At 39.4% G+C, this 19,420-nt stretch overlaps 1 protein-coding gene across 4 annotated transcripts in view; it reads left to right on the forward strand.

Annotated features, from left to right (window-relative positions):
• Window positions 1-19,420, forward strand: part of cd276 (CD276 molecule) — a 130,645-nt gene that overhangs the window by 15,124 nt on the left and 96,101 nt on the right. For all 4 annotated transcript variants that reach the window (XR_010898492.1, XM_067419765.1, XM_067419767.1 and 1 more), the window contains exon 2: window positions 142-278. Coding sequence is in view for 3 of the 4 variants with exons in the window: in XM_067419765.1 (XP_067275866.1) it covers window positions 233-278 (46 nt within the window). In the remaining variant the exon portion in view is untranslated. The remainder of the gene's footprint in view (window positions 1-141; window positions 279-19,420) is intronic.

Consider the following 19,420-nt stretch of genomic DNA (forward strand, 5'->3'; position numbering starts at 1 on the left):
GTTAACGTAGGGTTTACCAGGCCCTACACACACACACACACACACACACACACACACACACACACACACACACGTTTACTCTTCCTCTCAGTCAGTCACTCAGCTCCCGGTTAATCAGTCTCTCTCTGTTTTTCCCCGCAGTGCCGTGATTGAAGGATCTGTCCCGCTGCTACACACACAGACCTTCACACTCTCGGTCGGATCACACACACACACTCGACTCACCATCGCCATGTTGGCCCTCCTGCTGTGCGCTCTGCTGGCTGTGCGCTCTCACGGTGGGTGACGCTTCTCTTCCATACACACTGATTAGCCAAAGATCACAAACTGGAAACACACACACACACACACACACACACACACACACACACACACACACACACACACACACACACACACACACACACACACACACACACTGTTACACTGAGGCCCGGGCTAATGCCTCCACAACAAACAAACAAAGATAGGAATGAATAAACAGTGGAGGTGTACAAAATCGTGGGATATTACATTACTTTTTAAAAAAAAATTGTGGTCAGTAAGATTTAAAAAAAAAAGAAATTAATACTTTTCTTCAGCAAGTATGCATTAAATGTATAAAAATATCAGTAAAGACATTTATAATGTTACAAAAGATTAATGCACAATAATATGATCTGTTTTCAAAATCATAAGTGTGTGTATCATCAGATCCTCATATGAGAATGATATAATATTATATAATGTATAATTTTATTATTAATATTTCCTATATACATGTAGATATACTTTTTGTTATTTATTTTAACGAATTGTTGTATTTTTTAGAGTGTGGGTTAATTGTCCAAGTTCAAAAGAATGCGTACTGTAATAGAGAGTTTATTGCAGTTAAGATATGAAAATAATGAGACATCCATTCATGGACAAGAGCAGGAAACACAAGGGCTGATATACACAGACACACACATGTGGAAACAGCAATGAGAGGAGCTAAATAAACTACAAAAGGACTACAAAACACAGACAGGAAACAGGAAACTCAGACCAACCATAAAAGTCCAAAATGACACAAAACAGGGAACGTGACGACAGTGATCCGGTTTCATTAAATCATGCATGACATATTCTGAAATGTCAACATTTGCACCCATGAACAGGACGAATATATCTGTGAAATTTGGTTTTATATTCGCTCAGCGTGCTGTGATGAGATGTGATCTTTCCCTATTATATTAAAAGAGGCTTAAATAGCATATCCGTAGTTACATTTGCATATGGCATAAAGGGATTTCTGCGTAAGACTGGATTCAAAATGAGCTCTAATTGGTTAATATCTGCCCCTGTACTGGTAACATGTAATGTAGAACTGCTCCTCAAACACAGACAGCTGTTTAAAACGGACAATGTCAGAAATGTATTTAGGAAAGTTTAAAAATCAAATCTGCGAGTATTAAAGTGGTCCTGTTATAGGGGTCCTTTTTACAAGATGCTTTGAGCTTTGCAGATGTTGTTCATGCTCAAACAGCGACACTACACTAAAGTTAAACAAGTCGAATCATAATCAACCCTTTAAAGTTATTTCCTATAGACCTGTTAACAGGAGAGGAAGACAGAAAGAGGGGTTTTCCTCTGACTCAGATGCTGTGTTTATGTGTGCATGAAAAGCCAGCTTTCGGGCGTGGCGTCTGGAACTCAAGCCGCAGTTATGGCTCTGTTTTATAGCTCAGTGTAGAAGTGGATGGCGACTGCAGCGCCCACTAAAGGGGAACGATGAGCTTTATTCCTCAGAGGATCCTCAAAGTACATAAGAAATATCGAAAGCACAATCCAAGAAGTTTCTCAACTTTTACCTTTCAGAAGAAGCGCGTAACTCGATATACAAGACATGAATTGGGTCCTAGGATGTATGAGCTCATATGCTTTCATATTATCATTCCCGCAGTTTCTCCATTTGTCTGTGTTTCCACCACATACTCTAGTCACAGCAATCGGACACTTGCTAATGCGGTCGCCTAAAGCTGGGCTTTTCAAACTGAGCCGCAAACTTAAGGGAAAAACTTCAATAAATAAGATTAAAATAAGAGCTTTATTTAAAATGTGATTTCCGAAGTAAAAAATTCTAGATTTTCCAGGAAAATGTGTTAAAGGGATAGTTCACTTTAAAATGAAAACTCTGTCATCCTTTACTCATCCTCAAGTTGTCTCAAACCTGTATGAGTTTCTTTCTTCAGCTGAACACAAGGGAAGATATTTTGAAGAATGTCAGTGACCACACTCTAAATAATGCTGGGTTATTTTTTAACCCAAAATGCTGGGTTAAGACTGTTAGGTAATTTTTGTTGGTTTATTTGATCACATTTTAAACACCATTGGGTAGTTTCAAATTTCCAGTCGTTGGGTTAAACCTGCTGGGTCAATGCTTGGTTGATTCTACCCAGCGCTTGGTTGTTTCACGAGCTTCCCGCCTTGATTCGTTTAATTTCGCTCCCAAACTGTCATTCTGAGGACAATGCAAAAGGCAAAGCCACCGGTTGCAGATGTTTTAAGATAAGTTCATATGTTTTCATTAATAATCATTTTAATTAGCATAATTATAGTTTTTTTCTTCTTCGCGGGAACATTTCTTAAGCTTACATGACGTTAAGACGATGAAAGTTTTACCTCAGAATCCGATGCAATGTATTGACTAGTGTTAGTTTAGGTCGGCATGTGAGACGATAGATTAATAAAGTTTGTGATTACACAGAACCATGATCCCCTTACGAAAATTAAACATGGTTTTATGTAGGGATGTCACAAGTACCGGTACTTCGGTACCAAGTAACGTTACATACTGAAATGTTAAAAATGTGACGATAGTATCTGTATAGCATCGACTCACAAGTAGACTATATTCGGTCCCGCAGCTGCGTTCAGTCACGTCACGCAGAGCTCCAGACGGTAGCCGAATATATACCAGTGTCTGTGTATATTTAAATACTATTTAAATATTACTCTTCCATGTTTTGCGTCTCTGTGTGAATGATGCGGGCACGTGTCATATCATGAACACAGACACTCAAAGGTCACGGCAACCCGTCAAAATAAAATTTTGATTTAAATGTGAATACATTGACAGAATATATTAGGTTTGTAGTTGTCATTGTTGCCAATTTTAACACATTTGTGTGTTGTATCATTTGTCAAGCAACAAAAATGATTGTTTTAACAGTCTAAACATGCATTCTTCATTTGTTCTTTCATGATTGTCTAGTTTTACAGTAGGCTAATGCACAGGAGAAATTTTAAGAACATTTCTTAAATTCATTAAGAATTCAAGAATAAGAATGAAATTCATTAAGAACAATTTTAAGAACAACCCAGCAAGAATAACCCAGAGTAGCAAGTCCATTAATGGTAAAAAAATTGACCACATTTTGGGTTTTCTCAACAGCCCAGCCTGCTGGGTTAAAATGCCACTGGGTTAATTTAACCCAGCATGTTTTCTGTCCAATATCTACCCAGCGCTGGGTTGCCAATTGGGTTGTTTTTAACCCAGCCATTTTTAGAGTGCAAACAGTTAACTGGAACCATTGACTTCCATAGTAGGACAAAAAAAAAAAAAAAACTAGAAGTCAATGGCTCCAGTTTACTGTCTGGTTACCATAGGCGTAATTTACGAGTGGGACATGTCCCCACCACTTTTTTAAAACATCTTGCTTCACGGATGACCCTAACTAATACAAACAAAACATCTCTGGTTAACTAGAAGAGAATCATTTCATTCGTTAGTTAATAAGAGGCGATCTGGCGCTCGTTGCCGCTGTTATCAGTGGAGCAGATTTCTCTCGCGGCTCATGCAGTCTCTTCACACAGACGAGCGCTTTAATCTAACGCTTAACGCCGTTGCAGAGACTTTCTATTTGTTCCGGTCAGATCACAAAACAAAATGCACAAAAACTGTCCCTGCTCTTGATGTACTGATGATATTCGGTTTTGATGAGAGAGAAAATAGGCTACGAGGGCAGATTAGAAACGAGAACTTCTGACGAGTTTAACAGACTAGACCAGGGATTATAAGCAAAGTGTGCAAATCTATTTGCCTTTATTCACGTGAAAAATCTTGGCACAACGCTATATTGTGTTTAGATGCAATAATTAAACGAGATCTATATCAATAAATTAACTATTTAATTGATTTTCAGAAAAAATTCTGCAATTGTTATTGTACATATATCTGATATAACATTGTATCAGCAATGCTACCCCCCTTAATACGCCATATAGTGTTCAAGTTCAAGTTCAAGAGTTTTATTTGTCACATACACAGTTATACAGAATACAACCGGCAGTGAAATGTAGACAGGTCCGCTCCATGGACAGCAAATAACAATTAACAAAAAAAGCACAATAAATTATAAAATAGGGATAGGATAAAATAGGAATAGGATAAGGTGCTATATATATATATATACATATGTAGAATTATGAATAAATCAAGTAAAGAAATAAGAGATGTGGAATAAAATAAGTGAGATAAAGTAAACTGGAGACTGGATTAAAAATAAATACGTGGATGACAGAAGTGCAGGAGTGTAATGTGCAAACAGCATTATAATGAGTAGTGACATGAACACAAGAATAAAGTGCAGTGCAATATCAGTGTGTGAGTTTGTTAATACTGAAGTGAGGTGAAGTCACATGTTGTTAAGTGACAGCGTTCAGGAGTCTGATGGCCTGTGGGAAGAAACTCCTCCTGAGTCTCTCAGTTTTGGCCATCAGGCTACGGAAGCGCTTACCAGAAGGCAGCCGGGTGAAGTGGGGGTTGGCCGGGTGATTAATGTCCTTGATGATTTTTGTAGCTCTGCCTCTGCATCGTTTGATGTAGATGTCCTGCAGAGACGGGAGAGCTGACCCTGAGATGCGCTCGGACAAGCGCACCACTCTTTGCAGGGCTTTGCAGTCGTGACTGGTGCTGTTACCATACCACGCTGTGATGCACTGAGTCAGTAAACTTTCTATCGCCCCTGAATAGAAAGTTTTCAGGATAGCTGGTGAGACCCGGAATTTCCTCAGCTGGCGCAGGTGGAACAGTCTTTGCCTGGCCTTTTTCACCTGAGACTGGATATGTGCAGTCCAGGTCAGGTCCTCGGAGATGTTCACACCCAGGTATTTGAAGCTGCTCACTCTCTCTACTGGTGTCCCGCTGATCATGAGAGGGGAATATTCATATCATATCATATGCATATCATATGCACACGAAAAACTGCGTACCATATATATGCACACCAAAGCTCTCAATGAGCACCTCTCACACGTCAAAATGAGCTTTGGTGAGCATATAGTACGCAGTTTTTCGCGTGCATATGATACACAATTTGTGTCCCACCCACTTTTTAAAACAAAGTTACGCCACTGCTGGTCACTGACATTCTTCAAAATATCTTCCCTTGTGTTCAGCTGAAGAAAGAAACTCACACAGGTTTGAAACAACTTGAGGATGAGTAAAGGATGACAGAGTTATCATTTTAAAGTGAACTATCCCTTTAACACATTTTCCTGGAAAATCTTGAATTTTTTACTTCGGAAATCACATTTTAAATTAAAGCTCTTATTTTTATCTTATTTATTGATCTTATTTATTGATATTTATCTTATTCATTAAAGTGAGCTATCCCTTTAAATGCAAGTACATTATGGGAGCCGAAAGTATATTATGAAAATATCCAAAGCATTTTATACACACATATGCAAGAGTTGTAGAATTTAGCTCAAGTATTGCATAATAAATTAGTTAGATAGGAGTATATGATCAGCGTGTGTAGATCTGATGTGAATCGTCAGATGTTTTTACCTTTAACGACGGGACAGTAGAAAGGTGACAGGACACAACAGAACTTCACCGCACACGCACTAGGCACGTGTCGGACCAAATGATATGAGGCTACTGGAACTCTCACGCACCAAATCATAGCTAAGCCCCTGCAGTCTGTTTTGGTCTTAACAAACCCCTTGTTATTTTTCTCAATTTGTGTGGAATTGCTAAAACGTAAGTATATAGAACTGGTAATTAAAGCCTAGCGTGCATCACAGGACAGAAGCTCAGTGCACTTTGATTTTAAGTCTGTGACAAAATAAGCTAGATCTTAAACGCACTGCACTCGTAACCAAATCAATCCAAAATCACAGCCAATCAGAAGAGCATGTGGGCGGAGTCTCACTGCACTCATAACCAAATCGATCCAAAATCACAGCCAATCAGAAGAGCATGTGGGCGGAGTCTCACTACACTCGTAACCAAATCGATCCAAAATCACAGCAATCAGAAGAGTGTGTGGGCGGAGTCTCACTACACTCGTAACCAAATCAATCCAAAATCACAGCCAATCAGAAGAGTGTGTGTGTGAGTCTCACTACACTCGTAACCAAATCAATCCAAAGCCACAGCCAATCAGAAGAGCATGTGGGCGGAGTCTCACTGCACTCGTAACCAAATCGATCCAAAATCACAGCCAATCAGAAGAGTGTGTGGGCGGAGTCTCACTGCACTTGTAACCAAATCGATCCAAAGCCACAGCCAATCAGAAGAGCGTGTGGGCGGAGTCTCACTGCACTCGTAACCAAATCAATCCAAAATCACAGCCAATCAGAAGAGTGTGTGGCGGAGTCTCTCTGCAAACGCACTGCACTCGTAACCAAATCAATTCAAAATCACAGCCAATCAGAAGAGCGTGTGGGCGGAGTCTCACTGCACTCGTAAACAAATCAATCCAAAGCCACAGCCAATCAGAAGAGCATGTGGGCGGAGTCTCACTACACTCGTAACCAAATCAATCCAAAGCCACAGCCAATCAGAAGAGTGTGTGGGTGGAGTCTCACTACACTCGTAACCAAATCAATTCAAAATCACAGCCAATCAGAAGAGTGTGTGGGTGGAGTCTCACTACACTCGTAACCAAATCAATCCAAAGGCCATAGCCAATCAGAAGAGCGTGTGGGCGGAGTCTCACTACACTCGTAACCAAATCAATCCAAAGCCACAGCCAATCAGAAGAGCGTGTGGGCGGAGTCTCACTACACTCGTAACCAAATCCAATCCAAAGCCACAGCCAATCAGAAGAGTGTGTGGGTGGAGTCTGTGTGCAATCACACATTTTTCCCCAAATCATGCAGCTATAGTGCACATTGTCCAGACTAGTGAGAGAGCAGCAATGAGCTACAGAAAAGTTTGTCGAGCCTCTATCCATCTGACGGGTTTTAGTACTGCGGTTTGGCCAACGAGTCCACACATTGCCTATCTGTGCTGATGCAGGTGCTGTAGGCAGGTGGCCATGTGTGGAAATAACCCTCATTCCTTTCTTTCCCCGATGCATTTTCTCTAGGTCTGCTAACTACAAACTTCCATTGCTTTCATTTTGTCCCTTCCTCAGGATTGATTGCATCGAAAGGGACATTTGGGGATCAATGCAGTGGTGAATTTGTTAGTACATCCTTTTTAAAACTCAAAAAATCGAGAAGGGTTGCTCACAACAGGGTCGCCTGCTGCTGTTGGTGTTCGGGGTAAACGCTCTCTCTCTCTCTCTCAGGAGCACATAAAACGTGACGCTTATTAAAACACAGCACATTACCCAGTGTGAGGCAGCGGATTATATCAGCAAATTTCACATGTAGACCTCTGGGAATCAAGACCAGACCTAATGTACGTGATGAGCCGAGAGGGAAAGAGAGGGATGAGTATCTCTTTCTCTCTCTCTCTCTCTCTCTCTCTCTCTCTTCTCTCTTCTCTCTCTCTCTCTCTCTCTCTCTCTTCTCTCTCTCTCTCTCTCTCTTCTCTCTCTCTCCTCTCTCTCTCTCTCTCTCTCTCTCTCTCTCTTCTCTCTCTCTCTCTCTCTCTCTCTCTCCATTCATCTCTCTTTGTCTTGATTTCTTTTTCTTCTCATAACACTTTGCAAAGAAATTCTAACTATAGGTTAACTGAAAAGATGTATAACTTGAATGCAAGTCTTTGGGAGAAAGTGTCAAACCAATGCATAGATGCTTTTAGTTATTTCGACTTTTAATATTATCCAAACGTTTAGGGCAATGACAATATAACAACTAATATAAGATGCTCTTCATATTTAGTATTTTTTTTTCTTGTTTCCAGTCCAAATATCAAAAAATTCTTAAATCAAGATTAATTGACTAGGTAAGTAAAATTACATGAGATATTTTTGCTTGTTTTCTGGGGGGAACAAATCAAAATGAAGTGAGTTTTTGCTTAAAAATGATCTGCCAATGCGGTAAAACAAGAAAAAAAAACAGAAAGAAGATTATTTTTCTCCACCCCACTGGCAGATCATTTTTGCTTGTATTAAGCAAATATATAAAAAATACAAAATATATCTTTTTACTTATATAGTAAATGCATCTTTATTTAAGAATTTTGAGATATTTAGACTATTAATCTGGCAAACTTACAGTTCAGAACTCATATTAGATTGGAATATTCGAAAGTTCATGATATTGTGATGTAAAAAACGCAAAATGAGTGGTCCGGGTGTGAAGCCTCTGGACTACGGTGACATAGTATCAAAATAAACACTGGGATTGTCTTCGGTCACAGTAAAGTTGCCCAAGAATACTCATGAAGACGAATTAACAAAGAGAACAGTCTTTTAATCCAAATGACTCGGGGGAATACTGATAAACCGCCAGCAACACTCACTAAACACAGGACGTTACATTTGGCAGACACTTTTATCTAAAGCGATTTACATTATATTCAAAGTACACATTCTAACATTCTTGTCAGTTCTTGCTTTCCCTGGAATCGAACCCATGGCCTTGGTGTTGGCAGCACCACGCTCTACTGGTTGAGCTACAGGAAAGCTTTAAACTTAAATATTAAACTCAGCAAACATGGAACTATAAATACCAAACCAGATGATGACTGATAGGCCAATTAATTGACAACAGGCGAGCTTAATGAAACTAACACAGACTAGAAATTAGGTCACGACATGAACAAACAAAGCCTACTCCTGACAATAATATAATTAATGCAATACAGTACAGTATAAAAGTGTGCATGGTTGGTTGTGTTGTGGGCAGGTTCAGGCAGTGTTAATGCAGGGCCCTGAGGTCGGATGTTGTTTTCTCAAAGGCTGTTGTCTTTACAAGGACACCGTGTTCGTCTGAATGAATACAGAGATACTCACTCGGCTGTTTGCAACTTCTCTTCGATCGTTTAAGGCTTACGGCGAGATCAGCGGCCCTTTACCCAGATTAGCTCCACATCTGAAATGAAGATGATGGTTAATGCTCTAAAAAGGGTTATTCTGTCAGAGAACAGGAGCAGTTTTATAACCTCGCACTTCACCGCTTGGTAATACCATTTATTTCCATTTTACCATTTATACAATTTTAAAGCTTGTACTATGTGGCTGTTTGTATGTGTGTATGTATGTGTGTATGTGTGTATGTATGTATGTATGTATATATGTATGTATGTATGTATATATGTATGTATGTATGTATATATGTATGTATGTATGTATATATATATATTTGAGATGCAACAATACAGTTGGTTCACGGTTCAATACGTTTTTTAACCACGTTCGGTTCGTTTTTTTTTTTGCTTTTCTATTCTTAGGCGACAGGAACAGAAAAAGTTTAAGGAGAAAATGTTTTTATTGCAATACTCTTTCTTTATTTTACTTACAAGAATTGAAATCCTTTACTTAAACTTAAAACCTTTACTTTAAAAAAAAAACCCTTGTACACATTCCCAGTGTATTGTATGATATAAAATAAATATTTATAAAGATTTACAGTGGAAGTATGAATTTGAAATAATTAATGTTGGCTAAAATTAAAACTACATAGTCTTCAGTATACCACATTGATTAAAAGTTACTGTATTAAAGGTCATTTGTTTTGATTTTTTATTAACATCATTTTAGAGGTGAACTGTCTCTTTAAGGACTAGCGGTTCACTATAGGCTGCTGCTGTCAATTGAAGACCTGCTCACATCTCATATCTAGACGCACACCATTTAACTTTCACTTTAGACATAAGTTAACCGACTGTGTTTATATGTTAACCTTGCGTGTGTTTGACAGTATTAGCGCAGTAAGACTGTCCAGTAATGTGTGTTTGACAGTCGTTTAGTTTGCGCACTCAATGCAAAACTGTGCATGCATTGAACAGTCCGTGCACGCAAATGAAATGTTTAACTGGCAAGGCTTTAAAAACGCAGCTAAACACCCCTTAACTTTGCTCATATCAGCGCGTAGACTCACAGACGCACTCAAACAGAGCCGAAATAAGCTGAGAGAAATAGAAATTATTCATTAAATGCAAAACCAAAAAAAAAAAAAAAAACGCAATTCACCAACACGTATTGAACTGTGAATGCCATACCAAACGGTTCAATATTATATTGAGTATTGTGGCATCCCTTATATATATATATATATATATACTAAATCAGATGATAACTAATAGGCTAATTGACAACAGGTGAACTAAACAAAACGAACACCAAAGCTCAATGATGCATACTCCAGGTTTCTGCTTGGGATTCAGACAGTTAACATGATTATTGAAGGACTGATTAACTAATTCAGGAGATAGCGATACATGAAATGCCTGACCATGCTCCAGTAGATGTAGCGCTAGTCTAATACCATCATTTTAAAAGAGCCTCAGCCTGCCATTGAGTAGTTATTTTAGTGACTGTTGCTGTTTGACTTACTATATGTTAGGCTATCGTAGATGGTCTGTTCCCTGTTATCTAACTCAAAAGGCTATGATGGTTTTCTGTTGCTCGGTCGGGGTCGGATCAGATGGCACAGACGTGAGCTTCTGACGGTCAAAAGGATAGCGTGCTGTAGACTAGCACTACTCCGCTAACGTTAGGCGTTCACTCAAACTAAACACGCGCGCGGTGATGATGAAGCCAGTGTGGTACACACATCAATCATCCATCAGCCGACATCTATGTTCTGCTTTTCCTATTTCTTCCACTGACATTCGATCAGTAGCCTACATGACACTAGACGTTCAGTCTCTTCCTGGCAATGAGTTCAATCTTTAAAAGAGATCTAAAGTTTACTAATATTAGTCTCAAAGTTCCCCAGCTGAAGATAATTATGCTCTGCTGTGATTTTGTAGATGGACCGTTTTGAGAATACTTCTCTGTAGCGCCTCTTTTGACGCCGTCCCCTCGTCCCCTATTATGGCCTAAAATGTGCGGACTCTCTTAGTAATTGCAGGTCCAGTCGTCTTCTGCTTCATTTTCGGTTGATATGTCTTCTCCACTTCAGTGCATTCTGTGTAACTGTCAGCTTTTCTATCTCCATCTATACACACACAGACACACACACACACACACACACACACACACACACACACACACACACACACACACACACACAGCTGACCGTATCTCTGTCAGAGCTTCTTCTGCGTCAGCATTGAAGGATAGAGAGAGAGCAGGATATTTATGAAATGATATTTACACAGTGAATGTCATTATGTTTTGACAATATCATCCTATCGGACCAATAAAGCCCTTTGAGCAGAACTTAATCTCATAGGAAGAGGGGAGAAAGGGAAGAAAGGGAGGGAGGGAGAGAGGGATGTGGAAAGAGTGCAGAGGTGTTATTATGTTTCGACAATACACTGACATACCAGGCTCATAAATCTTATTCAAATGGAAATCAATCTCTCACATACAGTGTGTGAAGGAGAGAGAGAGAGAGAGGGAGAGAGAGATGATTTGATCGCCCCGTGTCACTGTGTGTGTGTGTGTGTGTGTGTGTGTGTGTGTGTGTGTGTGTGTGTGTGTGGTCCGGTGTTACCTATAATGCCACAGAGGAAACCCTCTACATCTGTCAGATCACAGAAAAAAGAGATGGATATGTGGCCTCGCAAATTACTTCTTTTGTAGGTCGGCGACAGTGAGAATTGAAAATGAGATTTTAAGCCCATTTGGAGTTGGAATGTCGTCACCAGTGTCTATAAGTGTGTGTGTGTGTGTGCGATTGAAGTCAGTGACACCTCAGACTGTGTGGCTTGTTGAGGAGATGGGTTAGTAAAGTGATCAAAGGTACATTTTAAAGGGATAGTTGACCCTAAAACGAGACTGTTGTGTTGTCACGATACCAAAATTATGACTTCGATACCAGACTAAAATACGTCGATACCGATACTAAATCCATACCACTGTAAAAAAATAAAAGTATGATTAATATGACAACAGAACTTATTATTCATTGTTTTATTTTTGTTCTAAATTCCCCTTGTCCAGCAGTTCTGCGCTGGTTTTTGTCCATTCGCTCCTCTTATTGCTATAATAACGGCCAGTGTGAACATCCTCACCGAGATCACTTTATCAATCTTTTAATAAAGTCATTTAATATTTTTTAAGTAATTTTATAATTATTATATTTTTAAAATAATTGTATCTTTGTTTTAAAAAATAAGCAAAACATGCAAATTACAAACAAAATGACAAAAACATTATTTATTTGTTTAGCTTCTCTTTAACAGTAGCAAGACAAGAAAGAAATTAAATAATCAAATATAAAACTGCTTACTTAGTCTTCACTCTATAATTACTATATAAACACAGTACACTGATTCTTAATAAATATATATTTTAATTATTTATCCAAGCATGTGGTTGTTTTCAGTTTTTTATTGTTGTTTGATGAACATTAATCACACAGAATATTAGATCTTAAGATCTGCACAGATCTAATAACCTGAACACTAAAGACATCCGACTGTGTTTACCTCAGTACTCGCCAGACCGATCATTTTTACATATGTTTGACCATTCAAACGCAAATAATAATCCACGAAACAACTGTGTGTGTGTGTGTGTGTGTGTGTGTGTGTGTGTGCGCTCGCTTCAGGTCAGAGTCCGGCTCGAGCATGCCCCGCACTGCGTTTTTCTTAATATGTGTGCATAATTCTGACGCTTTCTTTGTATATATGTAACTCTTCTACTTCCAATGTTTAGTGAACAGTGGAAGCAGAGCACACACACACACACACACACACACACACACACACACACACACACACACACACACACACACACACACACACATTTGTTTTTGATATATGGGGACATTCCATAGGCGTAATGTTTTTTATACTGTACAAACCATTATCTACCCCCTTACACTGCCCCTAAACCTACCCATCACACACACACACACACACACACACACACACACACACACACACACACACACACACACACACACACACACACACACACACACACACACACACACACACACACACACACACACACACACACACAGACACACACACACACACACACGTTTAAATATTAAAAATAAAGGAATTCCATGGAGAAGCGTTCAGTCTCTCCTCATGTCAATAGTGACTCCGCTCATGGCTCGAGCACAGCTGGCTTTTAAAGGGAAAGGGAGATGAGGCTCTGATTGGTTTATTGCTCGTTAAACACACCCATGACTCATTAAGATACGAGGGACGACCCTTTTAGACCATGAGCTGGAGCACCGACCGTTTGTCCCGTCGTTAAACGAGCAGAAGTGTATTCAGACACGCCCTAAGAGCTCGATATCAGTAAAGTAGGGCCCTTAAAGTCAGAAGTGTAAGATAAAAAGTCGCAATTACCTAACAAAGACTTAAACAAGGGACTCACAAACAACCATCACTAAAAACACATTGTTTTAATGTGGCAATTCAGTCATTTTGTCTCGTGGATTATATTTAAACATATATTATGTGAAATAGCTTATTCAGGACAGCACTAAATAAAAATAGCATGCATTTTTTTTATGATCCCAGATCCCTCTTATTTTGTTAAAAAGGCATATTTGACAAGGGGTTTGATACTGTGTCTCAGGATGCTTTTGCAGAGTCTGAGAATCAGCAATCACTGTTTACATTATTTTTAAATGTTTATTAAATAAATAAAATGCAGTGACATGTTAAAGCGGAGTACAAAGATTGTGTGTGTTTGCGCCACTAGGGGGCGACACTGCCTCACTAAAGCCATTTAACCCACAGCCTGTCATAAGCCTTATACATTTCTGTTCATGGAGTTTCTGTAGCCTTTATGAATCTTAGCCAGAAATAAGCTTTATCAGAGGTGTGTGTGTGTGTGTGTGTGTGTGTGTGTGTGTGTGTGTGTGTGTGTGTGTGTGTGTGTGTGTGTGTGTGTGAATAATTGGAGCGCTGGAGTTGATGGAGGTCTGATAAAGCCCGAGTCTCTTATCGAGCTCTTTAAAATGAGCCTGCATGTCTCTCCACAGGTAGATATTGAGCAGTGTGTTTTTCAATGATATTGAGCGGTGTTATTCCAGGCTTTGTGTGTTTGTAAGTGTGTGTGTATGTTCTGCCTTTGAGGGCTGATATTGGTCTGAAGAGTGTGTTGTGTTAGCAGACCCTCTGTTATTGAACCTTGATGCTTTACAGCTCGTGCAGAGAGAGAGAGAGAGAGAGAGAGAGAGAGAGAGAGCGAGAGAGAGCGAGAGAGAGCGAGAGAGAGCGAGAGAGAGCGAGAGAGAGCGAGAGAGAGAGAGAGAGAGAGAGAGAGAGAGAGAGAGAAGAGAGAGAGAGAGAGAGAGAGAGCGAGAGAGAGCGAGAGAGAGAGAGAGAGATTTCAAATATGTTCATTGTATTAACTCACATTTTTTATTTAAATTAACTAAAAATTTTAAGGCAACCAGGTAACTTATTTTTTAAAATGTTCTTTTTACAGTGTAGCGTGTGCCGATTTAAGTATAAATATTAATTAAGCCATTAATAATAATTTTTTTATTTATTTATTTATTTATTTTTTTAGCCATAATTCCGGGAAATTATGTCAAGGCAAGGCCGACTGGTTGTGACAAATATGTTATTTTTTTTAAAAAATGTATATATATATATATATATATATATATATATATATATATATATATATATATATATATATATATATATATATATATATATATATATATATATATATATATATATATATATATATATATATATAAAATTAAAAAATCGCATATTTGTCACAACCAGTAAAAAATTATTTTAAAAAAGTGACCTGGTTGCCTTAATTTTTACTTCATTGAAATTAAAAATTTGAGTCAATACAATGAACATTTTTTGAGATTCGACAACCTTTATAAAATATTATTAAAAGATGTTGTAAGCATATTGGGGTAATTGTGTGTGTTTTATTCCTGATGACGCAGCCAAATTGTGCTATTTTCATGATTCATCACATTTCTTATGTGGTTCAGACACAATAATCTTTTAAGTTTCTATTTATTAAACAAATTTCGTTCATTGTATCAACTCAAATTTTTAATTTCAATAAACTCAAAAATTTACGGCAACCAGGTTACTTACTTTTTTAAGTTAAACCAACTAAAAACTTTTTTTTTTTTTACAGTGCAGCATGAGAAGAGCGGAGGATGAGTGTGTCCGATAGGGTCCGGTCCGTCACTTTCCATAAACTCACATCTGATCTGATCCAATCTGAGCCAGCACAGACTGGGCCAACTGAATTTACTCTCAGTGACTTTATAAAAAGTGAAATATTATATTTGTAAAGTATTTTTAGATGTCTAGACTAGACCTAAAGTGAATTTAAATGACATTTCCAGGCCAATATCACTGGCTTCACAAAGAGGACCTGTAGGACAGAAGATGAACCAATCGGATCTCTTTAAATCATAATCTCCTTAAATTATATTAAAAGAAAAGTAGATGGACTTTAGGATCAGATATTGAGGAAAAAGAGGCGTAATCTCACATGAGTTTCAAAAGAGAACAATGTTTAAACTGCTCAGATATGCCAAGATATCAATCAGAAGCCATAACAAACATTTTTAATAAAACATTTTAATATCCACATTCAATTAAAAGCTCAACTATTACACTGTAAAACAAATATTGTTGGTTTTTGTTGGTTTAACTTAAAAAAGTAAGTAACCTGGTTGCCATAAAATGTTGAGTTTATTGAAATTAAAAATTTGAGTTGATACAATGAAGGAAATGTGTTTAATACATAGAAACTCAAAATATTACTGTATCTGAACCACATAAAACATGTGATAAATCATGAAAATAGCACTATTTGGCTGCGTCATCAGAAATAAAACACACACAATTACCCCAATATGCTTACAAAATCTTTTAATAATATTTGAATAAAGGTTGTCGAATCTCAAAAAATCTTCATTGTATTAATTTAAATTTTTAATTTCAATGAACTCAACATTTTAAGGCAACCAGGTCACTTTTTTTTCTAAATAATTTTTTACAGTGTACTATCTACAAGAGTTGATGGTATTTGATTTATTTTTTAGTTTGTATTATTTTTTATTAATTAATTTATTATATTTATATTGTTTATTTGTAATGGTATGTTTATATTTAATCTTATTTGTGTATTTTTTTATCTATTGATTTTTTTATTAAATTAAATGTAATCAAATCATTCTTATGTGAGGATCTGATGATCAACACACACATGTATTAATATTAACAGTGTTGAAAACGGTTCTTTCTGAAAACTGAAACATTTTATTTATTAGAATTCTTTGATGAACAGAAAGTTGAAAAGAACAGCATTTATTTGAGATATTAGCATTATAAATGTCTTTACTGTCACTCCGAAACATACAGAAGCTGTTAGTGGCTCATCGGACCGAATGACTTCATGGTTGATTCCCTTATAAATTAAACCGCACACGTTTAAGTTCCCTGACAGAGCATTTTTCTAGTGTATAGAAGCCTTCCCATGCCAGCTTCAGCTGATACAGAAACCGCTTCATCCTAAAATGCTATATATATATTTGACAAAGGTATGAAAACAATTAAAAGATTAAAATATGCAGTATATGGCAGGAATAGCAGCCAAATGGTTGAATGGCTGCTCACTAAAGCACTGCGAGGCCATTGAAAAGAGCTCCAAATCCTCATTCAAACACTTTAAATGTGAATTGCGTCTGCACTGAATGCCAGGATTAGGAATTATGGAAGAGTGCTGGAACATTGGAAGGACCACAGATGATTGATCTAGGAGAAGCTTTTAGCGAGAACAGCAGGACAATATCAGAGAGAAGACGGCGGGGGGTCGGTGGGAGTGTTGAGGAGGTGGGCTCATTTAAATATACATCCACCATTTTGTGTTAATGGCAATTTTTGAGTGAGAGAGAGTGACACACACACACTCACTCATCCACACATTCTGATCGCGCACACACACACACACACACACACTCACTCACTCACACACTCATGCACGCACACATGGCGCACACGCACTCACGCACCCACACACCACACACACACTCTCACACACACACACACGCGGTTTGACAGCGCTTCCCCGGTGTGGTAACAGATTGAGGTTGCTCTGAGCAGCATTAATGAGTGTGTGTGCAGTGAGGACTGCCGTGTTGCTGAAGTTTCCTTGACGTCAGCGCTCCTCTCCCGCCGCTGGTCCTGGCCGAGAATGCTTTCACAGAAATAACACACGTAACGCGTGCACCGTCATTTGAGGGCTTCATCCCATATTGGTTGAACAGCAGGACTTAGTCAAAGATTGAGGGTTTTACTCGTTATTGTGCTTGCGTGCGTGCGTGTGTGTGTGTGTGTGTGTTGGCATGTTTTTGTGACATATGAGGACCCAAATGTGTATAATGCCATGGGTATGACACAGGTATTACAGGAGAGGGTGAAATATGAGGACATTACCCATGGCCCCACTTTTCAAAAGGCTTATAAATCACACAGGAGGAGTTTTTATGAGAAAGTAAAAATGCAAAATGTGTGTGTGTGTGTGTGTGTGTGTGAGATGGGTAGGTTTAGGGGCTGTGTGTGTGTGTGTGTGTGTGTGTGTGTGTGAGTGTGTGAGATGGGTAGGTTTAGGGGCAGTGTGTGTGTGTGTGTGTGTGTGTGTGTGTGTGTGTGTGTGAGATGGGTAGGTTTAGGGGCTGTGTGTGTGTGTGTGTGTGTGTGAGATGGGTAGGTTTAGGGGCTGTGTGTGTGTGATGGGTAGGTTTAGGGGCGGTGTGTGTGTGTGTGTGTGTGTGTGTGTGTGTGTGTGTGTGTGTGTGTGTGTGTGTGTGTGTGTATGAGAGATGGGTAGGTTTAGGGGCTGTGTGTGTGTGTGTGTGTGTGAGAGAGAGATGGGCAGGTTTAGGGGCAGTGTGTGTGTGTGTGTGTGTGTGTGTGTGTGTGTGTGTGTGTGTGTGTGAGATGGGTAGGTTTAGGGGCTGTGTGTGTGTGTGTGTGTGTGTGTGTGTGTGTGTGAGATGGGTAGGTTTAGGGGCAGTGTGTGTGTGTGTGTGTGTGTGTGTGTGTGTGTGTGTGTGTGTGTGTGTGTGTGTGTGAGATGGGTAGGTTTAGGGGCAGTGTGTGTGTGTGTGTGTGTGTGTGTGTGTGTGTGTGTGTGTGTGTGTGTGTGTGTGTGTGTGAGATGGGTAGGTTTAGGGGCAGTGTGTATGTGTCTGTGTGTGAGATGGGTAGGTTTAGGGGCTGTGTGTGTGTGTGTGTGTGTGTGTGTGTGTGTGTGTGTGTGTGTGTGTGTGTGTGTGAGATGGGTAGGTTTAGGGGCTGTGTGTGTGAGTGTGTGTGTGTGTGTGTGTGTGTGTGTGTGTGTGTGTGTGTGTGTGTGTGTGTGTGTGTGTGTGTGTGTGTGTGATGGGTAGGTTTAGGGGCGGTGTGTGTGTGTGTGTGTGTGTGTGTGTGTGTGTATGAGAGATGGGTAGGTTTAGGGGCTGTGTGTGTGTGTGTGTGTGTGTGTGTGTGTGTGTGAGAGAGATGGGCAGGTTTAGGGGCAGTGTGTGTGTGTGTGTGTGTGTGTGTGTGTGTGTGTGTGTGTGTGTGTGTGTGTGTGTGTGTGTGTGTGTGTGAGATGGGTAGGTTTAGGGGCTGTGTGTGTGTGTGTGTGTGTGTGTGTGTGTGTGTGTGAGATCGGTAGGTTTAGGGGCTGTGTGTGTGTGTGTGTGTGTGTGTGTGTGTGTGTGTGTGTGTGTGTGTGTGTGTGTGTGTGTGTGTGTGTGTGTGTGTGTGTGTGTGTGTGTGTGTGAGATGGGTAGGTTTAGGGGCAGTGTGTGTGTGTGTGTGTGTGTGTGTGTGTGTGTGTGTGTGTGTGTGTGTGTGTGTGTGTGTGTGTGTGTGTATGAGAGATGGGTAGGTTTAGGGGCTGTGTGTGTGTGTGTGTGTGTGTGAGAGAGATGGGCAGGTTTAGGGGCAGTGTGTGTGTGTGTGTGTGTGTGTGTGTGTGTGTGTGTGTGTGTGTGTGTGTGTGTGTGTGTGTGTGTGTGTGTGTGTGTGTGTGTGTGTGTGTGTGAGATGGGTAGGTTTAGGGGCTGTGTGTGTGTGTGTGTGTGTGTGTGTGTGTGTGTGTGAGATGGGTAGGTTTAGGGGCAGTGTGTGTGTGAGATGGGTAGGTTT

Source organism: Pseudorasbora parva, chromosome 16, assembly GCF_024679245.1.
Source record: "Pseudorasbora parva isolate DD20220531a chromosome 16, ASM2467924v1, whole genome shotgun sequence".
Taxonomy (NCBI): domain Eukaryota; kingdom Metazoa; phylum Chordata; class Actinopteri; order Cypriniformes; family Gobionidae; genus Pseudorasbora; species Pseudorasbora parva.